We start from the raw sequence: 26,018 nt of genomic DNA, 5'->3' as shown, positions 1-26,018 counted from the left end.
AAAACTGGCAGATTCGGCTGTCATGGAAGTTGAGGACTGAGAGCTGTTGAATTGGGGAGGCCAGGGCTCTGGGGGAGCCAGGTTCTAACCCTCGCCCACTGCTTTCCTGGCCCGTGATAAACAGCAGTGCAACCTTGGACAGAAGGACGCAGGTCCTGCCCTGGCGGAGCTCAGTGGAGGGGGAGGCTAAGCGCACACAGGGCTGTGGAATGACAGACTCCGGTGAGGACCTCGGGGGAAGAGCCGCAGGTGCTGTGAGAACGTGGAACAGGAGGGGTGCTGTGGGCAAGGCTTCCCGAGGAAGGGCCGGATCCCACGTTGTGAAAAGCGTTCAGGCACAGGAAGAGCATGTCCGAGAGTCCAGACAAAGGAAGCCGGCGTGAGGAGACGGGAGCGGGGAGAGGGGGCCGGGACCTGAGAGCCAGGCACAGCCTCTGAGGAGTTGAAGTACCCTGGCCACGGGCCCAGGTTTATATTCTGCAAGGATCAGCCTGCAACCAATGTGGAGCCACCTGGCATAGACGTGGTAGGACTTGTCTGAGGTTGCTGTTGGATCCAGACAAGTCAGTGATGACCCCTCACAGTGGGGGCCCAGCAGAAGGGCTGTGGGACAGGCTGTCTCGATCCCTAAAGCGCCCACACCTTTAGTAGAGCTCATTCTTCCCCGTATAAGGTGAGATCTTTTGAGGTGGGAACCACACTTATCTCTCCTTATATCTTTTAACTGTCCCTTGGGAGAAATATTCTGATTTTGTGGGAACTGCTGGAGACCACCACAAAGTAAACAGAGAACGCAGGCAGCAGGGAACCAGTGGAGAGTTTAGGAGGAGCGTCAGGTGTGGACTGAGTATGGCTTGGAAGATCAAAGGAAGAGAAGGAAAAATTGTTCACTTTCCATTCGCCTCGGGAGCCTCTGATCCATGAGGAGTCCCCCTTCCTGAGTGAAGTGTTAGTTGGATTAAACTGAATAGAAAGTATGACTGGAGTCGAAAGCTGTCCAGAGAGACCCTGAAGACACCTAGTGGTGATGTCAAGTCCTTCTCAGGTTTGGGAAGCTGTCCCTGAAGGAAAACTCTGGGTGTCTGGAGGAAGTAAGGACATCAGAGCCAACCAGTGTGTGCGTTTCTCTTGATGGGATGAACCTCCTCTCTTTGGTCAAAGGTGACAGTCAGATGGAGCGTCCTGGGAGTGCTGGCCTATGGTTGTGTCTCTCCTGCAACCCTGGCGAGTCTCCCATCTGCCTGGACCAAAGTGCCCTCAGAACAGTTTCCCTTCCAAGGGGAGCTCAGTTCTCTGAGCTCAGGTGAAGGATCTGGATGTTCTTGGAAGCACCTTGATCATTAACTCTAGACCAGAACCAAAAACCGACCCTTTGAACAGCTGGTGACGGAAAAGCTTATGCTTCCAGGATAGGACTCCTAGAACCTCTAATTGCCTCCAAATGTGCTTTTAAAATGTTATTTTCACATCAAAACTATTTACAACTAGGAAAAATAAAACGAACAGAAAAAACAAACTGTGTCACCCCTGGCTCTGTATGTTTTATATTGAGAAATGGGAGGAAATGGCTCAAAGAGACTCATCTGAGTCTCTTCCTTAAGAAATGAACCCAGGGCTTCCCTGGTGGCGCAGTGGTTGAGAGTCTGCCTGCCGATGCAGGGGACACGGGTTCATGCCCCGGTCCGGAAAGATCCCACATGCCGCGGAGCGGCTGGGCCCGTGAGCCATGGCCGCTGAGCCTGCGCATCGGGAGCCTGTGCTCCGCAACGGGAGAGGCCACAACAGTGAGAGGCCTGCATACCACAAAAAAAAAAAAAAAATGAGAAAAGAAATGAACCCAAAGTCTAATCATTTTTCTGGAATATTTTATATGTATATATATATATATGTATACATATATACATATATATATATATAATATGGATAATGTGATTAAATCAACTTGAACGTCTCATGAGTTTGGTTGACACCCAATGTGAAAATATTCTTAAAATCAAAAATTTAAAAATTCAGGGATGATTAAGTAAATTACCTCCAATGAAAAAGTGTTTGTCTTTTTCTCTTTCTTTGTTATATTTATGCTAGAATTCAGGGCAGACTGAACCTGGCAGGGTGGTTGGCTGAGGGGTCCCTTGTGGGCTGCCTTCCACCCACCAAGATTTGATGAGGCTGCATCTGCAAATTTTTTTAATTTGCAGAAAGGTGCTCTAGGGGTTAGAGCAGCAGTGGTTTTAACATAACATGCAGTGGTTTTAAAGAGTTAATTTACAAGGTGAAAGTTGAGCCCAAATGCTCTGTAGTCCTGTTTAATATGTTTGATTTAGTCTTGTTCTCATCCCCTGCCACCAACATCTGTTGTCCTTGTAGCTGCCAGAATGGTCTATTTAAAAGGTAGATCAGGTTATCTCACTCCCATGCTCAAAACCTTTAGTAGCTTCTATCACATAGAACACAATCCAAAGCCCCTAGTGTGGCCTTCGTGGTCTGGTCTTGGCTACCTTTTCACCTTCACCTCCTTCCTCTCTGCCCTTCATTCAAGAACTCTAATCCCCTGGTCTCCTTGTAGTTCTTCAGACAGGCCACCTCAGGGCCTCTGCACTTGTTTTTTCCTCTCCTGGACCATTCTTCCTGAGCCACAAGCCCACATGACTGACTTCCTTGAGTTGCACAGGTTTCTGTTCAGATGGCACTTTGTCTATTAGACACAGCACATCTGAACATGGCCCTCTGTCCTCCACATTCTTTTTTTTTTAAATTTTATTGAAGTATAGTTGATTTACAATGTTATGTTAATTTCTGCTGTACAGCAAAGTGATTCAGTTATACATATATGTATTCTTTTTCATATTATTTTCCATTATGGTTTATCACAGGATATTGATTATAGTCCCCTGTACTATATACAGTAGGACCTTGTTGTTTATCCATTCTATATATAATAGTTTGCATCTGCTAATCCCAAACTCCTAATTTAACCCTCCCCCACCCCCTTCCCCCTTGACAACCACAAGTCTGTTCTCTATATCTGCAAATCTGTTTCTGTTTCATAGATAAGTTCATTTGCGTCATATTTCAGATTCCACATGTAAGTGATATCATATGGTATTTGTCTTTCTCTTTCTGGCTTACTTTACTTAGTATAATCTCTAGATCCATTCGTGTTGCTGCAAATGGCATTATTTCATTCATTTTTATGGCTGAGTAGTATTCCATTCTGTATATATACCACATCTTCTTTATCCATTCATCTGTTGATGGACATTTAGGTTGTTTCCTTGTCTTGGCTATTGTAAATAGTGCTGCTGTGAACATAGGGGTGCATGTATCGCCTCTTGCTTTCTTTTTTTTTTTTTGACAAAGGAAACACAACATTTTTATACTTAATGCATTCTTTAAAACATGCATGCAAGTTAAATGTGTAAAATCCAAGCAACAGACTTAAATGTTATAAGAAGGTCTCCATTCTCAGAGAGCTAAAAAATAAATGTGGACATGAATTTTAGTGATGTAATCTCCATTTCACTTATAGTTTTAATTTTGTTCATTTCCTTTACAGTTCAGTGGCTTGACTCCTTTTTTTGTGGAGGGGAGGGCTAGCTGTCTACTTTTTTTTTAAATTTTTATTGGAGTATAGTTGCTTTACAATGTTGTGTTAGTTTCTACTGTGTAACAGAGTGAATCAGCTGTACGTATACATATATCCCCTCTCTTTTGGATTTCTTCCAATTTAGGTCACCACAGAGCATTGAGTAGAGTTCCCTGTGCTATACAGTAGGTTCTCATTAGTTATCTATTTTATACATAGTCTCAATAGTGTATATATGTCAATCCCAATCTCCCAATTCATCCCACTCCCCCTTCCCCCTCAGTATGCATATGTTTCTTCTCTATGTCTGTGTCTCTATTTTTGCTTTGCAAATAAGATCATCTATACTATCTTTCTAGATTCCATATATATGTGTTAATATACGATATTTGTTTTTCTCTTTCTGGCTTATTTCACTCTGTATGACAGTCCCTACATCCATCTAAGTCTCTATAAATGACCCAATTTCACTCCTGTTTATGGCTGAGTAATATTCCATTGTATATATGTACCATATCTTCTATATCCATTCCTCTGTTGATGGACATTTATGTTGCTTCCATGTGCTGGCTATTGTAAATAGTGCTGCAGTGAACATTGGAGTGCCTGTGTCTTTTTGAATTATGGTTTTCTCTGGGTATATGCACAGCAGTGGGATTGCTGGGTCATATAGTAGTTCTATTTTTAGTTTTTTAAGGAACCTCCATACTGTTCTCCATAGTGGCTGCATCAATTTACATTCCCACCAACAGTGCAAGAGGGTTCCCTGTTGTCCACACCCTCTCCAGCATTTATTGTTTCTAGATTTTTTTGATGATGGGCCATTCTGACCAGTATGAGGTGATACCTCATTGTAGTTTTTTTTTTTTTTTGCGGTATGCGGCCCTCTCACTGTTGTGGCCTCTCCCGTTGCGGAGCACAGGCTCTGGACGCGCAGACTCAGCGGCCATGGCTCACGGGCCTAGCCGCTCTGCAGCATGTGGGATCTTCCCAGACTGGGGCACAAACCCGTGTCCCCTGCATCGGAAGGCGGACTCTCAACCACTGCGCCACCAGGGAAGCCCCTCATTGTAGTTTTGATTTGCATTTCTCTAATAATTAGTGATGTTGAGCATCTTATCATGTGTTTTTTGGCCATCTATATGTCTTTGGAGAAGTGTCTATTTAGGTTTTCCGCCCATTTTTTAATTTTTAATTTTTTTTTTTGATATTGAGCTGCATGAGCTGTTTGTATATTTTGGAGATTAATCCTTTGTCAGTTGCTTCATTTGCAAATATTTTCTCCCATTCTGAGGGTTTTCGATTTGTTATGGTTTCCTTTGCTGTCAAAAGCTTTTAAGTTTAATTAGGTCCCATTTTTTACTTTTGTTTTTCTTTTCATAACTCTAGGAGGTGGGTTAAAAAAGATCTTGCTATGACTTATATCAAAGAGTGTTCTGCCTATGTTTTCCTCAAGGAATTTTATAGTGTCTGGCCTTACATTTAGGTCTTTAATCCATTTTGAGTTTATTTTTGTGTATGGTGTTAGGGAGTATTCTAATTTTCTTCTTTTACGTGTAGCTGTCCAGTTTTCCTAGCACCAATTATTGAAGAGGCTGTCTTTTCTCCATTGTATATTGTTGCTTCCTTTGTCATAGATTAGGTGACCGTATGTGTGGGGGTTTATCTCTGGGTTTTCTATCCTGTTCCATTGATGTATATTTCTTTTTTTGTGCCAGTACCATACTGTCTTGATTACTGTAGCTTTGTAGTATAGTCTGAAATCAGGGAGCCTGATTCCTCCAGCTCCCTTTTTCTTTCTCAAGATCACTTTAGCTATTCGGGGTCTTTCGTGTTTCCATACAAATTGTAAAATTTTTGGTTCTAATTCTGTGAAAAATGCCATTGGTAATTTGATAGGGATTGCACTGAATCTGTAGCTTGCTTTGGGTAGTATAGTCATGTTCACAATGTTGATTCTTCCAATCCAAGAACATGGTATATCTCTCCATCTGTTTGTGTAGTCTTTGATTTCTTTCATCAGTATCTTATAGTTTTCTGCATATAGGTCTTATGTCTCCTTAGGTAAGTTTATTTCTCGGTATTTTATTCTTTCTGTTGCAATGCTAAATGTAATTGTTTCCTTAATTTCTATTTCTGATCTTTCATTGTTAGTGTATAGGAATGCAAGAGATTTGTGTATTAATTTTGTATACTGCAGCTTTACTAAATCTATTGATTAGCTCTAGCTGTTTTCTGGTGGCATCTTTAGGATTTTCTATGTATAGTATCATGTCATCTGCAAATAGTGACAGTTTTACTTTTTCTTTTCCAATTTGGATTCCTTTTATTTCTTTTTCTTCTCTAATTGCCACGTCTAGGAGTTCCAAAACTATGTTGAATATTAGTGGCAAGAGTGGGCACTAGGGGTGCATGTATGTTTTCAAATTATAGTTTTTTCTGGATATATGCCCAGGAGTGGGATTACTGGATCATATGGCAACTTTATTTTTAGTTTTTGAGGAACCTCCATACTGTTTTCCATTGTGACTGCACCAATTTACATTCCCACCAACAGTGTAAGAGGGTTCCCTTTTCTCCACACCCTCTCCAGCATTCTTCCACAGTCTTTATGCCCTCACCATGTGTTATTTTCGCTCAGAGTACTTATTACTGCAAAATAGTACATATTTATTTATAATCTGCTCTTCCTCTGAATTATAAACTCTCTTGTGCTGGGTTGTCTGTTTCATTTGTACCCATTTCTCCAGTACCTAAAATAATGCTCGGTCAGAGTTGGCTTCCAGTTAATGAATGCATGAATGACTTGGCTAGGTTAGTGGTGATGGACACAGAAAGAAGAGAACCAGTTTCAGAGACATTTAGGAGATAAATGCAGCAGGACTTAAAGATGAATTGGATATGGAAGATAAAGGAGATTGAGTTGTTAAGGATGGTTGCTTGGTTTGTGACTTGTTCAGGGATGGATAATGATATAATTCCTGAGATAGTGGTAGTAGGAGATCAGATTTGGAGGAATGATACCAATTTGATTTTTTACTTTAGAGGGAATTTTACTTTTAAAAAATTTTTTTGATTTTAAGATAATTTTAGATTCACATAAGAAGTAGTACAGAGAGATCCCATTGGTCCTTTACCCAGTTCCAAAACTATAGTTCAAGACTGCAAACAAGATATTGATGTTGATACAGCAAAGATATGGAAGAATTCCTTCTGTCACCATAAGGATCCTTCCTGTTACTCATTTTTAGACACCCACTTTCATCTTGTTCCTTGTCCCTGTTCCTCACCTCCTCTTATTCTTAACCCTTTGTAACCACTAGTCCATTTCTATAATTTTGTCATTTCAGGAATGTTATTTAAATGGAGTCATACAGTATGCAACCTTTTAGGACTGTTTTTTTTTTCACTTAGCATAATTCTCTGGAAATTTATTCAAGTAGTTCCTTGTCAGTATTTCCTTGTTACTTATCAATATTTCATTCCTTTTGATTGCTGAATAGTTTTTTGTAAAACACATATACCACAGTTACATAACCATTCACTGTTGAAGGACATATGGGTTGTCTCCAGTTTCTGACAATTACAAGTAACATTGCTATAAACATTTGTGTACAGGTTTTTGTGCAAAAGTAAGTTTTTATTTCTCTGTGATAAATGTGGAGGAGTGCAATTACTGGATCATGTTGTAGTTGCATGTTTAGTTTGAAAGACAGCTAAATTGTGTTCCAAAGTGGCTGTACCAATTTACATTCCACCAGCAACGCAGCAGCATATGAGTGATTCAGTTTCTGTGCATCCTTGCCAACATTTTGTGTTGTCAATACTTTTATTTTAGCCATTCTGATAGGTATATGGTGATATACACTGTGATTTTAATTTGCATCTTCCTAAGTTCTAATGATGTTATTTCCATGTGCTTTTTTGCCATCTGTATATCTTCTTTGATGAAATGTCTGTTCGTGTCTTCTGTCCATTTTCTAATTGTTTGGTTTTTTGCTGTTGAGATTTGAGAGTTTTTTATATATTCTAGATGGTAGTCATTTGATGGATATGTGGTTTGCAAATATTTTTTCCTAGTCTTTAGTTTCCTTTCATCCTCTTAATTGTGTCTCTGAGGAACAAAAGTTTTAATTTTGAGAGGTCTGGTTCATCAGTGTTTCCTTTTATGGATTGTCCTTTCGTTGTCAAGTCTAAGAACTCTTTGCCTATCCTCAGATCTTATAGATTTTCTTCTGTGTTTTTTCTAAAAATGCTGTAGTTTTACACTGTACATTTATTTCTGTGATTCTTTTGCATCTAATTTTTGTATTAGATGTAGGATTCGGTCAAGATTCTTTTTTTTTTGCTTATGGACAGTCAGTTGTCCCAGCATTATTTGTTGAATAAGCTATCTTCCTCCACTCAGTTCTTTTACACCTTTGTCAAAAAGCTGTTGAGCCCATTTGTGAGTCTGTTTCTAGGTGTTCTGTTTCACTGATCTGTGTGTTTATCCCTCCACCCACATCACACAGTGTTGATTACTGTAGCTATATATAGGCTTTAATATTGGATGGGTTGATTATTTCTTTATTCTTTTTCAAAGTTGCTTTAACTATTCTAGTTTCTTTGCTTTTCCATATAAATTTTAGAATAATCTTATTTATATCTACGAAAAAATCTTGCTGAGATATTGCAGTAAACCAAACTTGGAGACAGTTGAGATCTTTACTATGCTGAATCTTCCAATCCATCAATATGGTGTATCTTACCATGTATTTAGCTCTTTTTTGTTTTTGTTTTTGGCCACAATGTGCAGCTTATGGGATCTTAGTTCCCCGACCAGGGATTGAACCTGGGCCCTCAGGCCCTCAGCAGTGAAAGCGCTGAGTCCTAACCACTGGACCACCAGGGAATTCCCTATTTAGCTCTTACTTAATTTCTTTCATCAGTATTTTGTATTTTGTAGTTCGCAGAATACAAGTCCTGTACATATTTTGTTACATTTACACCTAAGTATTTTTTGAGTAATTATAAATGGTATTATAAATATAATTTCAGTGTCCACATGTCCATAGTATATGGAAATAATATTGATTTTTGTATGTTTATCCTTATATCCTGTGACCTTCCTAAACTCCTAATAGTTCTAGGAAATGTTTTGTAGATTCCTAGGGATTTTTTTAATGTACTATCATCTCAAGATAGGGATAGTTTCATTTCTTCCTTTCTGATTTGTATGATTTTTATTTCCTTTTCTTACCATATTGTACTAAGTAGACTTTCAGTACTATACTGATTAAGAGTGGTGAGAACAGACATTCTTGCCTTGTTCCCAATCTTAAGTATAAAGCATTTAGCCTTTCACCATCAAGTATACTGTTAGCTCTAGGTTGCTGCAGATGCTCTTTATCAGGTTAAGATATTTTTCTGGGAGGCCAAATGACCTTCACTTCAGCAGATTACATTTATAACATAGTGACTAAGAGATTTAAGAGTCATACCAACCAAATACAGTGGGTGAACCTTGATTGTTTCCTAATTGAAAAAATTTATGAAGCAATTAGGGAAGTTCAAACACTTCCATGTATATAAGATGCTACTAGTGAGTAGTGTTAAGTTCATTGGCTGTGAGATGTTTTGCTTTTTTTGTTTTTTTTTAAGACCTTATCCTTGAGAAATGCATTTGGAAACATTATTAGATGAAATGATATGATGTTTAGGATTTGCTTTAGCCAGTCTGATGGAGGAGGAGTAAGAGCTTATATATGAAGTGTTGGTGGTTGTTGTTGCATTGTACAATTCTCTCTGTTTTTGTATATATTGAAATTTTTCCATAATAAAAAGTTTTAAAAATTGGAGTTACGAAAAACAAATTGTCTAGACCAGCATTCCTTTTTTCAGTAAGACACAGGATGTTCACAAAATGTGCACCCATCTATAATTATACTGTTATGTGTAATTCCCAGCATACCAATTTTAAGTCTTTCAATCCTCTGGTTCTCAAGAAAGCCCCGTGAGAGTACCAATTAAAGTCACATTTTTATTGAGATATGACATTGAATCTGACTGATTATTGGATAAATCAGGGAAATACTTCAGGAAATAAGGCCAAAAAGCCATTTGGGGTAAAAAAAATATTCTGCCTTCAACCCTCACCCGTACTCCTTCATGTAGTATTGGGGAAAGTTTTTTTTTTATCTCCTGCCAACTCAGAAAAACCTCTCCAAAAGACAGAAAACAGTTACTATTGAATAAACATTAAACCAAATTTCCGCATGCATCATAGGTAACCTGCTGATGAGATTAAAAAGGGTGGGGTTTCTTTCTGTTTTTTTTTTTTTTTTTTTTTTTTTTCAGTACTCGGCCCTCTCACTGTTGTGGCCTCTCCCATTGCGGAGCACAGGCTCCGGACGCACAGGCTCAGCGGCCATGGCTCATGGGCCCAGCCGCTCCGCGGCACGTGGGAACTTCCCAGACCGGGGCACGAACCCGTGCCCCCCGCATCGGCAGGCAGACTCTCAACCACTGCGCCACCAGGGAAGCCTTCTTTCTGTTTTTGTAATGTAGCTGAGCAATTATATACATGTTCTCGAGGTTAATTGTAATTTGTCCTCATTTAAGGGGACTGACAACACAGTTAGCTATACATTCTTTCATGTTTATCCTAAATTCACCTGGCAGTTGGGCTATCTGTGCTAGTGAAAAGAAAACTGGTATAGTATGATGAGCAGGTGGTAACAGTTTGGAGTTCGGCACTAGGTAAACTTCCACAATGACAGGGAGATAGAATCACTATCTTTCTTGATGTTTACATTTCAAAGAGATGGCTCCCAGGCTCTCAAGAAAAACATTCCTGGTTTGTAATGCTGACAAAGGCTTTACAAGTTTACATACATATCAAAGGCATAGAGGAAGTATTTACAAATACAAATTTTCTCAAAGAATATTCTAAGAAAAAGGGCAGGGGTGGCGGCACATATCTTTCCCTTTTGGCAAAAGGGAACATTCAATTTTTAAGTTTTCACTAGCAAACTGCCAATCCCCTAAAATCCTAGAAAACTGTAACCACTGCCTGTACCTCTTTCCTGCCTACATCCTCCACTATCTAAGGATAGTTTGGATACTATTCAAAGCTCACATTTTGCTTCTGTTTCTATCTTTTGTTTTTGTTGTAGAAATGATCACATTGTGTTGTGACTGCATGTTGAATTATTCGTTTCTAATGTTAAATTAGGCTCCTGGAGGAAAGGAATTATTTCTTTTCATTACTAGATCTCTGGTGTCTTACAGAGCACCAGTGCCTAGAATAGAGTCTGGCACATTGTAGCAACACAGTAAATATTTGTTGAATGAATAAAATAAAGAGTAATCAGTGTCTTTTAAATAACAGAATGTGATAGGCTGAATAATGGCCCCTAAAGATACCTGGGACCCTGTGATGTTACCTTTTGTTTTGTTTTGTTTTTTTAATTTATTTATTTTTGGCTGTGTTGGGTCTTCTTTGCTGCACGAAGGCTTTCTCTAGTTGTGGTGAGCAGGGGCTACTCTTCGATGGGGTGCATGGGTTTCTCATTGCGGGGGTTTCTCTTGTTGCGGAGCATGGGCTCCAGGAGCGTGGGCCTCAGTAGTTGAGGCTCACGGGCTCCAGAGCACAGGCTCACTAGTTGCGGTGCACGGGCTTAGTTGCTCCGCGGCATTTGGGATCTTCCCGGACCAGGGCTCGAACCCGTGTCCCCTGCATTGGCAGGTGGATTCTTAATGACTGTGCCACCAGGGAAGTCCCTGTGATGTTACCTTAATATCGCCTTAAGTTACCTTAATGTGATTGAATTAGGGATTTTGAGATGGTGAAGTTATCCTGGATTATCTAGGGGTGCCCAAGTGTAATCACAGTTGACTTTTTATGAGAGAGGCAGAAGGAAATTTGACAAGAAAGCGGAGGTAGTATAATGATGGAAGCAAAGAGAAATAAGATGCTATGCTGTTGGCTTTCAAGGTGGAGGAAGAGACCATGAGCCAAAGAACGCAGCTCTAGTGGTTGGAAAAAGAAAGGGAGTGGATTCTCTCCTTGAGCTCTACTAACACCTTGGTTTCAGCCCAGTGAAACTGATTTCAGACTTTTGACCTCTAGACAGTAAGAGAATAAAATGCGTTGTTTTAAGCCACCAAGTTTGTGATACTCTGTTACAGCAGCCATAGGAAACTAATACACAAGATGAGTTCTCTAAGGATAAAAACAGTGGAAAATAATACTGGATGGGTAGGAACTGGGATCAAAGGAACATAGTGAGAGTCAGTAGCAGTAACCATTATAGGGTAATGAGACCCTCAACCTAGGCATACTTTAGGGATGGCTGTTAGAGACATTTCAGTGATGGAATTTAATTAAGAGCATTTGGTGACTAGGCTTGGAATGGGGGGGGCAGAAAGTTTTGAGATGGGATTAAGAACTTATGGCAGAGCAACTGTAAGGTTATGATGTCATTCTGAACGAGGGAAAATAGTAAAAAGGTTTGAAAAAGCATGTGCCAGGTTCAGATTTGGACAGACTGAATTTGAAGTATAAGAAAAATACTAAAATGGAAATGCTGGTAGGCAGTTAGAAATACCACTTAAAGTATTTTGAGGAAAGTTGGGATAGTCATTCATGCAGCAGGATTTAGAGTGGATAAAATCAACTAGGGAAAGAAGAAGGTTGAAGATAGAATCTCAGAGTCTTAAGAGCCAAGGAGAGAGAATCTAGACCTAATGACAGAAACTAGTCAGGGTGGTAACCATGCACAGATGACAACTGTTTGTCATTTGTTAGACTTTCTGCCCCCTGGCAGAGGAGAGATAAACAGATAAATTTCTGACTTGTTCATGAGGTAGCTCAGGCTTGGTCTAAGATAGACCAATGTTTGATCTGCATTTCAGGAGATAGATTTGTAGGCCTTGCTAAAACCAAAATAAAAGGAAGAAAACCCTAAGCTGGTCATAAAGAACACTTAGGAGGTCCATGGTCCAAGGCTCTTCTTTGCTTCAGGGGCATGGTCCAAGGCTCTTCTTTGCATGAATTTAGGACTCTGGTGTTAGCACTTGATGGTGTAGTTGGGATGAGTAGAACTGATACAGCACCTTGTAGCTAGGCTTACAAGATTGTCATCCTATCTTGCAGATCATGACCTTTTTTCATCCAAGCCGACTGATAGGGCCTCTTATCTGAATGGAACGTCTTGATATGGTTTTTTAATGCTTTGTAATAGTCTACACCTTTATAATTTGGCATATAAAGTGAGTGTCCTTGACACTATTCCTTTTAGATTTTTGAAGCTTTTTTTTTCCTTCAAACTTTTTATTAATGATGAATATACAAGTCTTTATGTGTGGGTAGTCATCTGTCAATCTTGATAACATATTTAAAACTGAATAATAATTTTCTCAAAAATATTAATCTAGTTATAGTTCTTTTTTTAAATTAAGAATTATATTTTTTTCTTTCTATTATCATTATGAACTCATGGCTTTTTATGATGTAGTATTTTTGATACAGCTTGTCGACTTAGTCATCAGGAACTCTTTTAAAGCAGGTCCTATGTCCCTTGACACAGCCCTTAGACACACACACTCACACACATATATGTTTGTGTATATATGTTTTTGAATCTCAAGGGCAGAGGATTGAGTTAGCCATACTCTGTTTAGTAGCACATTTTTTACACTCATGTCTACAAGGCCCATTTTTTCATTCTTATATTTCTACTCCATTCTCTTCCCTATTCCCTATCTCACCCCACACCACGATAGGCAAACATGCTAATGACTTTAATGCGTATCTTACTAACCTTATAAATTTTGTTAGCATCCTTGCTTTCTACTAATATCAGTATGTCCCACACTCACTGTGTACCACCTTCCAGAGCCCATACAAAGAAATCTCACACATATTTTGTACCTCTCATAGGCCATAAAGGAAATAGCCATCCTTCTAAGGAGTCCTCACTCATTTTAGTGTTAGAGATCAAAATCTTGAAGACTGTAACACACATGTACTGGTGGGATGATATTGTTTAGAGCTCCTTTAGAAAACAGAGCCAGAGATTTATTTACAGGATATTTTATTTTCCATTTTAGTTCCAACATTACTTTAAAACTTACCTATTGAAATTTGACTTTTTGTAAACTATAACTGTGCTATCTTTTTTTTTTTTTTTTTTTGCGGTACACGGGCCTCTCACTGTTGTGGCCTCTCCCGTTGTGGAGCACAGGCTCCGGACATGCAGGCTCAACGGCCATGGCTTACGGGCCCAGCCACTCCGCAGCATGCGGGATCTTCCTGGACCGGGGCACGAACCCGTGTCCGCTGCATCGGCAGGCGGACTCTCAACCACTGCACCACCAGGGAAACCCTGTGCTATCTTTTATAGTTCAGTGAACCATATAAATATTCTAGCTGAAATCATTGAATTATGGCCTTAATAAAATTTTAGTTGAATTCAGTTTTTTACTATTACCATGTTAGCCCTCCTTTACCTCCTTCTGTCCTTGGCTGTCCATATTACTGACCCTTGACTTTTCAGTATTGCAGGCAATTCATTATTGCCTCTTGCTTGAGGCACATACTGGCTTTTCCTAGCTCACAACTTTTGGCTTCATCTTATATTTTGACACTTCCATACACTACCTCAATAATGCCTACCTGTTTCCCTGCTTGGATTGGTCCTGAAACCTCCCCACAACCCAACTATTCTATAATACAATTTCTAATATGAGTTTAAAAAATGTGTGTATATCAACTAAGAGTATTTGACATTGTTCAAAAAGATTAAAAAACTGTGTTTAAAGAAGATTAGTAAAACAAAAATTGTAATTTGAGTGTCATATTGAGGAATTTATAGTGAGTAGGAGATGATTTCTGGTCATAACCCACAAGGTAGAAGAGGAAACTATATAATATTAATGGATATACTAATATTGAAGCAACTTTGCTTGCATTCCTGGAATAATGCAGTGTTGGAATCTGTTTGCTAAAGATAATTTTCTTAGAATGTTTGCACTGATATTGATAACTGATACTGTTATGTAGTTTTCTTTCTTTGTATTATTATCTGGTTTGTTTTCATATTATATTTCCTTCATAAAAGGAACTAGGAACTTTTCCTTTCTTTTAAATGCACTGGCATAATTTATAGAGCCTTGGGACTATCTGGTCCTTCAAGATTTGGTAGAATTCTCCAGTGCTTTTTTATAGGATTGCTCTTTAATAACTTAATTTTTTCAATGATAATTGGTCTGTCCCAGCTTTCTAATTGTAATGGGGTCAGTTTTGGTAACCTGCATTTCTCTAGAGAATTATCTGTTTCATATAGGTTTTCATAGATTTGAATAGAGATATCTGTTCTCTTCATTATTAATTCCTGTTTTTATCCTTACTTTTTTCTTCCATGGCTTTCTTTCCATTTACTTAGTTTTTCTAGTGTTGTGAGCTGGGAATTTAAATTAAGCTGTACTTTATGTTTCCTGTGCTCCTGTTCCGATCTTCTTGGTTATTTTTTTCATATTTTTCAATTCAAAGTGGGATTAATCTTTCCGGTGGTCACTTCAGCTCTTCTTCAGGCTCTTTGCTAGAGTTCTTCCTTTCTCTGGCATTTTTTTTCAGTCTACCATTGCTCATCACAGAGCCTTTTACCTGGGGAAGTGAGGATCAGGAGCATACAGGGCTATGATGCTGGGAATTGTTGCTTTTTCTCTCTCTCTCTTTTAAACAACTGTGTTGAGGTATAATTCACATACTATAAAATTCATGCTTTTAAAGTGTACAATTTAATGGTTTTAAGTATGTTCACAAAGATCTTCAACTATTGCCACTAATTTTAGAACATTTTCATTACCCCAGAAAGAAATCCTGTACCAATTAGCAATCACTCCACATTCCTGCATCCTCCTAACCCCTGGGAACTCCTAATCTACTTTCTGTCTTTGTGGATTTGACTATTCTGGACATTTCATGTAAGTGGAATCATATAATATGTAGCTCTTTCTATCTGGCTTCTTTTACTTAGCATATTTTCAAGATTCATTCATGTTGTAATATGTATCAGTACCTCATTCCTCTTTATGGATGACTAATATTCCATTGTATGGATATATCACCTTTTGTTTATCCATTCATCTGTTGATGGACATTTGAGTTTCCATTTTTGGTTATTACAAATAATGCTGCTATGACCATTTGTGTAAAAGTTTTTATTTTGACATATGTTTCATTTCTCATGGGTGTATACTTAGGATGAAATTACTGAGTCATATGTTTAGGCTATGTTTAACTTTTTAAGTAACTACCAAACTGTTTCCCAGAGCAGTTGTACTTACTATTTTACATCCCCACCAGCTATGTATGTAGGTTCCAGTTTACCCAAATTCTCAACAAAACATTTTTTTGTCCCCTAATTATTTTTTTTATTGTGGTAAAATAAAAATAATGTAAAATTTACCATTTTAACTATTTGTAAGTATACACTTTGATGCCATTAAGTACATTCACAGTGTTGTAACCATTATCATTATCCATCTGGAGAAGTTTTTTATAATCCCTTACTGAAACTCTCTACCCATTAAATAATAATTCTCCATCTGCTTTTCTCCCCAGCCTCTGGTAATCACTATTCTACTTTCTGTCTCTGTATTTGACTGTTCTAGAATCCTCAGAATTGGAATCATATAACACTTGTCATTTTGTGTCTGGCTTATATCATGCTGCATGATGTCTTCAAGGTTCATCCATGTTGTAGCATCTATCACAATTTCATTTCTCTGTAAAGCTGAATAATAATCCATTATATGTATATACTACTTCTTGTTTATCCATTCATCTGTCAATGGACATTTGGGTTGTTTCCACCTTTTGGCTACCGTGAATAATGCTATTATGAACATGGGTATACAAATATCTCTTTGAGTCTTTGCTTTCAATTCTTTTGGGTATATCTGTAGGAATGGAATTACTGAATCCCATGGTAATTCTCTGCTTAACTTTTTGAAGAACTGCCATACTGTTGTCCACTGTGGCTATATTATTTTACATTCCCAACAGCAGTGCACAAGGGTTCTAGTTTCTCCACATCCTTGCCAACATTTGTTATTTTCTTTGTGTATACACTCACACATACACACATGTGTATAAAATATACACACACACATATATATTAGCCATATTAACAGACGTGAAGTGGAATATTGTGGTTTGAATTTTTATTTCCTGACATGTTGAACATCTTTTCATGTGCTTATTGGCCATTGGTATGTCTTCTATAGAGATATGTCTATTCAAGTTCTTTGCTTATTTTTGAATTGGATTGTTTGTTTTCTTATTGTTGAGTTGTAGGTATTCTTTATATATTCTGGATATTAACCCTTTATCAGATACGTAATTAGAAAATATTTTTTCCTGTTCTGTAGGTTGCCTTTTTATTCTGCTGATAGTGTTCTTTGATGTACCAAAGCTTTTATTTATTTTTAATTTTTCTTTTTTTTTTTGGCCACACTGCTTGGCTTGCAGGATCTTAGTTCCCTGACCAGGGATAAAACCCTAGCCCTGGCAGTGAGAGTGCTGAGTCCTAACCACTGGACTGCCAGGGAATTCCCCCAGAAGCTTTTAATTTTGATGAAATCCAATTATTTGTCTATTTTTTTCTTTTGTTTCCTGTGCTTTTGGTATCCTATCCCAGAAATCATTGCTAAATCCTAGGTCATGAAGCTTTTACCCTATGTTTTTGTCTAAGAATTTTATAGTTTTAGATCTTACATTTAAGTCATGTATTCATTTTGAGTTAATTTTTGTGTATGGTGTTAGGTAAAGGGTCCAGCTTCATTTTTTTTGCAAGTGGATATCCAGCTTTCCCAGCACTATTTGTTGAAAAGACTGTCTTTTCCCCATTGAATAGCCTTGGCACCTTTTTATGGGCAAAATTCATTTGCCCATATATGTGAAGGTTTATTTCTAGACTTCCTATTCTATTGATCTATATGTTCATCTTTATACCAGTACCACAATGCTTCGATTATTGTAACTTTGTATAAGTTTTGAAATCAGGAAGTATGAGTACTCCAAATTTGTTCTTCTTTTTCAAGATTATTTTGGCTTTTCAGGGTCCCTTGAGATTCCATATAAATTTTAAGATGAGTTTTACTATTTCTGCAAAAAAAACGACATTGGAATTTTGAAGGGCTTGCATTTAATCTCTAGATCACTTTAGGTAGTATTGCCATCTTATGAGTATTAAATCTTACAGTCTGTAAATACCTGATGTTTTTCCATTTACCTATGTCTTCTTTACTTTCTGCAGTGTTTGTAGTTTTCAGTGTACAAATCTTTTACCTCCTTTGAGTTAATTCCTAAGTAGTTTATTCTTTTTGATGCTATCGTAAATGAAATCCTTTTCTGTATTTCTGTTTTGGCTTGTTCATTGTTAGAGGATAAAAACACAACTGTTTTTGTGTTGATTTTTTATCCTGTTACTTTGCTGAATTTGTGTATTCCAACAATTTTTTTGTGGAACCTTTACATTTTCTATATATAAGATCATCTGTTGTCATCTGTTGCAGACTATTATATATATAATGGATAAACAAGATCCTACCATATAGCACAGGGAACTATATTCAATATCCTGTGATAAACCATAAATAATGGAAAAGAATATGAAAAGAATGTATGTATGTGTAACTCAAATCACTTTGCTGTACAACAGAAATTAACCCAACATTGTAAATCAACTATACTTCAAAAAAATAAATTTTTAAGAAAGATCATGTCATCTGTGACTGAGATCATTTTACTTTTTCCTTTCCAATTTAGATACCTTTTATTTATTTTTCTTGCCTGATTGCTCTGGCTAGAAATTCCAATACTGTGTTGGGTTGAAGTGATAAAAGTGGGCATCCTTATCTTGTTCCTGATCTCAGAGGAAAAGATTATAGTCTTTAACCATTGAGTATGATGTTAACTATGGGTTCTTTAAGGATGGTCTTTATTGTGTTGGGATATTTTCCTTCCAGTCCCAGTTTATTAAGTGTTTTGGGGTTTTTTTAATCATGAAAAGGTGTTGAATTTTGAATTTTGTCAGATGCTTTTTTCTACATCACTTGAGATGATCATGTGATTTTGTGTCTTCTTTCTGTTAATGTGATGTGTTGCTTTAATTGGTTTTCATATGTTGAACCATTCTTGCGTTCCAAGGATAAATCTCACGGTGTATAATCATTCTAATATTCTGAATTCTCTTTGCCTAGTACTTTATTGAGGATTTTAAAATCAATATTCACAAAGAATATTGGTCTTTAGTTTTCTATTCTTATAGGGTTTTTGTCTGGCTTTATTATCAGGGCAATGCTGGCCCCATAGAATAAGTTAGGAAATATTGCCTCCTCTTTAGTTTTTTGGAAGAGTTTCAGAAGGAGTGGTGTTAGTTCATCTTTAATATTTGATAGACAATAAAACTATCTGGTACAGAGCATTTTTACTATTGGGAGGCTTTGATTACTGGTTCAATTGTTTTACTAGTTATATGTCTGTTCAGATTTTCTACTTCATAATTCAGTTTGGGTAAGTTTTGTGTTTCTAGGAATTTGTCCATATCATCTAGGCTATACAATTTTTTGTCATACAGTTATCCATGGTTTTTCCTTATAATCCTTTTTATTTCTTTTGACTCCGTGGTAATGTTGCCAACTTGCATTTCTGATTTTAGTACTTTGTGTCTTCTCTTTTATTTTTAGTCAGTCTCACTAAAGGTTTGTCAATTTTGTACATCTTTTCAAATAACTGATTTTGCATTTGTTGATTTTTTTTCTCTACTGTTTTTCTATTTTCTGTTTTATGTATCTAAGTTCTTGTCTTTATTATTTCTTCCTTCTGCTAGCTTTGGGTTTAGTTTGGTTTTTTTTCTAGTTCCTTAAGTTGTAAAGTTATGTTGTTAATTACAGCAGGATTTAAAATATCTTTATATATATATTTCTTAATCCTTATATTTTTATAACATTGAAGTGTTTTATCCAAGAATAGGAGAGGTTTTTCAGGTGACTTTAATGTTATTCAAGACTGTTCTAGGGACTTCCCTGGCAGTCCAGTGGTTAAGACTTCACCTTCCAATGCAGGGGGTGCATGTTTGATCCCTGGTCAGGGAGCTAAGATCCCACATACCTCGGGGCCAAAAGACCAAAACATAAAACAGAAGCAATATTGTAACAAACTCAATAAAGACTTTAAAAATGGTCCACAACAACAATAAAAAAAAATCTTAAAAAAAATTTTTAAAGACTTTAAAATTTTTTCCCATATAAGTTTTTCATATTTCTTGTGAATTCATTTCCCTAAATCTTTGTATAAATGAAGATTATTGATTTTAGTGTGTTAATTTTATATCTTGGTATGTCACTGATCAAGGTTTATCATTGATTCTCTGAGGTTTAATTTCAGCTATAGTATTATATCATCAGCAAATAGAGATAGTTTTATTTCCTCTTTACTCATGCTTATGCCTCTAATTGATTTTGCTTGTGTACTTGTATTGGTTGATACATCTAGTACAATGTTGAAGAGAAGTGAAAGTAATGGGCATCCTTGCCTTGTTCTTGATCATAGTGGAAATGTCTCTAGAGTTTCTTCATTAAATAAGATACTGGCTTTAGGACTGAAGTATATGTATTTATCTTGTTGAGGAAGCATCCCTCAATTCCTGTTTTTCTTGAATATTTTTATTATCAGTGGTGCTGAATTTTTTTAAGGCTTTCTCATTATCTCTATACTCATAATTTTTTCCCTTAGGTACATATTATAATATACTGTGGTTAAGTGGTATAATAAGGGGAATAGATTTTTGGAGCTCAGAGTCAGGAAAGGGTGCAAAGAGGAGCTTAACACTGGAACTGAATCTGAAGGCTACAGAGAAGTTTGACATGTAGGAAAAGTAGGGAAGACATTCAAGATTAGAAATAATTACAGAAATGAGAGTGATGTCATGGAGATAATGTATGAGTCTGTCATAGGCTTTGGATACTAGACTGCATTTCCCAATTCATACTCCTCCTCTGATGCCTTCTCTCCATTCTCCTGGTAATGTGTATACTCTCACCTTCTTTAAATGAGCATCTTTGTTTTATTCACCCTAGTACTCCAGCTCTCATCCATTATTATTTTATACGGTAACACTGTTACTTTCCTATTTTTTCCTCTTGCTAGTTTCTTTTAGCCAGAAAGCAATGCCTTATTTAGATATCATTAATATTTAGTCCTTCTACACATTTAGTCTCAGCTAATCATGTGGATCATTGGCAATTTCTTTCTTTTTTTGTTTTCTTCAGGATGTAAGAGCAGTCCTAAAACCACAAAGTCAACTCAAACTCAAGACTCATCATTTTGGGGGCCAGTAAGGAAAAGACTCAAAAAAAATCAACCCTGGAACTTCATATCAGAAAAATCCTGCTTATATGAAGACAGAATAAAGAAACAGAAGGACAAAAATGAAAGTTTACAAATAATTTCAGTCACCCATACAAAGATCCTCACTGTAGAAAGAAGCCATAAAAATAATGACTTTGGCCAGAATTTCAGCCTGAAATCAGTGTTTGTTAAGCAACAAAAGACTGCTAGAGAAAAAACACCCTCAAAATATGAAATACAAAGAAATAGCTTCAGGCAGGATTCAAATTTACTTAACCAACCAAAAATCAAGACAGCAGAAAAACGCTATAAATGTAACATTTGTGAAAAAGCCTTCATTCACAATTCATCCCTTCGTAAACATCAGAAAAACCATACTGGAGAGAAATTATTTAAATGTAAAGAATGTTTGAAAGCCTTCAGCCAAAGTTCAGCCCTTATTCAACATCAAAGAACTCATACTGGAGAGAAACCCTATATATGTAAAGAATGTGGAAAAGCCTTCAGCCATAGTGCATCCCTTTGTAAACACCTAAGAACCCATACTGTGGAAAAATCCTATAGATGTAAAGAATGTGGTAAATCCTTCAGCAAAAGGTCTACCCTTTTTATACATCAAAAAATCCACGCTCGAGAAAATCCCCACAAATATAACCCAGGAAGGAAGGCATCCAGTTGTAGCACATCCCCTTCTGGATGTCAGAGAATTCATCTCAGAAAGAAGTCCTATTTATGTAATGAATGTGGCAATACCTTTAAGTCTAGTTCATCTCTTCGTTATCATCAGAGAATTCACACAGGAGAGAAACCTTTTAAATGTAGTGAATGTGGGAGAGCATTCAGTCAGAGTGCATCTCTTATTCAACATGAAAGAATTCACACTGGAGAAAAGCCTTATAGATGTAATGAATGTGGAAAAGGTTTCACTTCTATTTCACGACTTAATAGACACCGAATAATTCATACGGGAGAGAAACTGTATAATTGTAATGAATGTGGTAAAGCCTTAAGTTCCCACTCGACACTCATTATTCATGAGCGAATTCATACTGGAGAGAAACCATGTAAGTGTAAAGTGTGTGGGAAAGCCTTCAGACAAAGTTCAGCTCTCATTCAACATCAGAGAATGCATACTGGAGAAAGACCCTATAAATGTAATGAGTGTGGGAAAACATTCAGGTGTAACTCATCCCTTAGTAATCACCAGAGAATTCATACAGGAGAGAAACCGTATCAATGTCTAGAATGTGGGATATCCTTTGGCCAAAGTGCAGCTCTTATTCAACATCAAAGAATTCATACAGGAGAAAAACCCTTTGCATGTAGTACATGTGGGAAAACTTTTAGGCAGAGCTCATCACTTATTGCGCATCAAAGAATTCATACTGGAGAGAAACCCTATGAATGTAATGCATGTGGGAAACTCTTCAGCCAGAGGTCGTCCCTTACTAACCATTATAAAATTCACATTGAAGAGAACTCCTTCAAAGTGGATTTGCATGTGTGAAATCCTTAAACCAAAGCTTATTAGAATACAGTTGGCCTTGCTTATCTCTGGGTTCCACATCCACTGATTCAAATAACTGCAAATTTTAAGTATTCAGAAAAAAAATTCCAGTAAGTTCCAAAAATTTAAATTTACCACACACCGGCAACTATTTTCATAGCATTTGCATTGTATTAGGTATTACAAGTAATTTAGAGATGATTTAGAGAGGATGTGCATAGGTTATATGTAAATTCTACACCATTTTATATAAGCGAATTGATCATCCTCAGATTTTGGTATCTGTTGGGGGGGTCCTGGAAACAGTCCCCCATAGATACTGAGGGACAACTGTATACATACTAGAGAATGATTTAGTAAATGTAATGAATATGATAAAATTTCTATTTTAATTTAGTCCTCACAGTTATTAAAGTCTAAGGATAAACCTTAACTGTGTAATAAATACGTGGGACACTTTCATACCTGTCAGTCACTTTTTTAAATATCCTGAGACAAATCACAAAATATTGATTTTGGCCATTTGTAAGATAAAAGGTAAGGTTTTTCTCTTATACAGCGTTATACACTTTATGCAACATATAAACAGAAAAATTTGGGTGCAGGGGTGCTGGATTTCTCATTAGAAACCAACTGTATAAGCTAATAGCATATTTATTACAACTAACATTTTAATAGCAAACAAAATCTTAAAATATATGCATTTATAGAGCCAAGGACCAAATAATAGATAAAAATAAACTGCAAACTACCTCAGTCTGGAACTTGCCTTTTCTTAAACTGTTGTCAAACTTTGTACATGGTTTTCATCAAAAAAGAGGCAAAACAAAAACAAAACCCTCTGTTCTCTTCCTCCTTTATTTTTCTAGATACTTCCAAACTACACCTGTTTCCCAAATTTTTATGCAATTTCTAATTTTGTTTTTAGAATTATTTTTCTTTGTTGTACTGAAGTCATATTTATTCTATAACTGTACTTGCTATGTTCTATACAGCATGCTAATTTAAGTAGGAAAAATATACTTTGATTAAGTAATCACTTTAAAGTTAAAGCTATTTTTTTAGTTCACTGCAGAAGAATTCCTAAGAACCTATCACCTGTAGCAAAGTCTTAAAAAGGGATCAACTTCATGAAATAAAAGCATGTTTTCCCCACTTGAGGTTTTCTAATTTTTAAAAATCTCAGACTCCAAACGAAAATAAAAGAAGGGAAAGAATTCTAAACCATTTAAAAGCCAGTTTACTCAGTAAATGTTTCTTTAACCCCTGAGCCAGGTATTATCCCAGGCACTGGAAATTGTTCAGGAGAAAAGAACAGGCCTTCAAGAAGTCATGAATTGAGGGGCAAAAGGAGGGGGTTGAAGAGGTAACAAAGTAAGTAAATTACCATGTGTTAGAGTAGTTTTCACAGAGAAATAGATGATACAATGATACTATGTTACAGAACACAAATACTGTAGAGATTTGTGCAGGATGCGGAAAGAAGGAATGGACCTAACGAAGGGAGCCCCAAAGGAGCAGGGACAGTCATTCCTGAGCCCAATTTTGGAAGAATAATGGGAATTCTCCAGAGAGTGAGATGAGTGCTTCAAGGGGAGGGAGCCACATAAGCAAAGGTAAAGGTGGGTGACAGCATGACATGTTTGTAGAACATCTGTTAAGTTGTGAGAATGACAGGTTGAAGCTTGAGAAGAAGGCAGAACTGAAGGTCTTACTGCCATCCTAAAGAACTTGAATTTGATTCTGAAATTTCTAGAACCAATGAAAGATTTTATATAAGGGAAATTGTTCTGGCAGTAAGGTGTAGAGACTGAATTTAGGAGGTTGAAGACAGCTGAACAGACAAACCTAGAAGACTAGAGCCAGAAGACTAGAATTCAGAGTAATTAAAATACACAGTTGGTAGTCAAAACCACACTATGTGAACTTGGCCAGCAGAGTGTACAGATTAAAATGAGAAGCAGGGATCATGGATAAACCCCACAAAAAATATCAGTAAATAAGGAGTTGGTAGAGGAAAAGGAATTTAACTAAGATGAAATGTAATGGCCCTAGAGGTAGGAGAAAAGCCAGAAGAGTGATGTTACTGAGCCCAAAGGAGAACTGAATCTCTGTAGTGTCAGGTGCTACAGATCACATAACAGAATAAATTGGAATTGGTAGCTAGAATGTTGGAGACCTTGGCAAGAGCAATTTCTGTTAATTAGGGTGAACAGAAGCCACATTATTCTAGGTTAGAAGATGAGAACTAGTGGGCTGTTTTACACTATGTTTCAAGAAGTTTAAATGAAGGGAAGAAAAGAGGGTTGCATTTAGAAGGGACAAAATTACTTAGGGAGCATTTCTGTGTTAATAATTGAGGCAATGTATACACATGTTGAAGATGAACTAATGAGATCATTGTGTGGAACATATTTTCTGAGAGATTCTGAAAGAATTAGAGCATAGGTGGAAGAATTTACCTTAGGCTGGAGAGAAAGGTAGCCTACAGAAAGATAGGAATGCAGATAAGTTTCTGTTTAATTTGAAGGTGAAGGAATTTCTATCGACCTTATTTTCTGTAAAGCCGGAGAAGGATTTCACTTTTTTAAGATGTTGACTATAGTAGCAATTTTTGGATCTTTGGGTGCTTAAAAATGTTAATGAGTTTCAATCTGTGTTCTGGAGACTTTTTAGGAAGTCATGGCTCTGAGTTCACTCTATACTCATGTTTCAGTAAGAAAGCTCCACTTTTATTCTATATGTTTGATATCTGTGTTACTTTTTGTGTTTTTTTTTTAAGAAAAGAATTTGCTGGTAAATTAAAGTTTAAAAAGTACTTAGGATAAGAAAGAATGCTTTAAAAGAGTGATAAGTCTGAACAGAGACTGGAAAGGATTATAGGAGTTCAACAAGTGTGTGGAGATAGATGGAAAGACATTCACATAGGGGAAAGGTTTGTGCAATGGAAAGGAAGCATAAGAGGACATGATGTCCTCACTGTACTCTTGTAAGTAGTATTTTTTAAACTTCATTTTCCAATTATTTGTTACTAGTACATAGAAACAAATTGATTTTTATATATTGACCGTATAGCCAATAACCTTGCTAAATTGACTTTTTCTAATAGCTTGTTTGTAGATTCTTTGGAATTTTCTGCAAACACAATGATCATCTGTAAATAATGACCATTTTATTTTTCTCTTCTAGTTGTAATACATTTAAAATTTTCTTCTTACATTATAGTACTATATACAAGCCAGTACAATGTTGAATATGAATGATGGCATTCATTTTTCACCATTTAATGATGCTACCTTTAATTTGTCTGTGGATATCTGTTATCAAAATAGAAACATACCCCTGTATTCCCAGTGTGCTGTGAGTTTTTATCATAAATGGGAGTAGTATTTTGTCATATTTATTTTCTACATTTAGTGAAATAATCATAATTTCTCTCTTCACACTTTTAATAGGTGATTATATGGACTGAATTTTTATGCTAACCGATGTGTTCCTGAAATAAATTCTACCTGGTCATGATA

At 36.8% G+C, this 26,018-nt stretch overlaps 1 protein-coding gene across 4 annotated transcripts in view; it reads left to right on the top strand.

The window, feature by feature from the left end:
- Nucleotides 1-26,018, top strand: part of LOC113614726 (zinc finger protein 354B) — a 32,950-nt gene extending 6,932 nt beyond the window's left edge. For 3 of the 4 annotated variants that reach the window (XM_027096458.1, XM_027096457.1, XM_027096459.1), the window contains one exon: nucleotides 20,909-26,018. In XM_027096458.1, the coding sequence (XP_026952259.1) occupies nucleotides 20,909-22,494 (1,586 nt within the window). In that variant the 3' untranslated portion in view covers nucleotides 22,495-26,018. Of the gene's footprint in view, nucleotides 1-124; nucleotides 250-20,908 lie in introns of all 4 variants that reach the window. The other variant, XM_027096460.1, reaches the window with a different exon arrangement.

Source organism: Aethalodelphis obliquidens, unplaced genomic scaffold (assembly GCF_003676395.1).
Source record: "Aethalodelphis obliquidens isolate GAN/ISIS:26980383/991018 unplaced genomic scaffold, ASM367639v1 scaffold102, whole genome shotgun sequence".
In the NCBI taxonomy this organism is placed as follows: Eukaryota; Metazoa; Chordata; class Mammalia; order Artiodactyla; family Delphinidae; genus Aethalodelphis; species Aethalodelphis obliquidens.
This window is presented reverse-complemented; position numbering and strand designations above follow the sequence as displayed.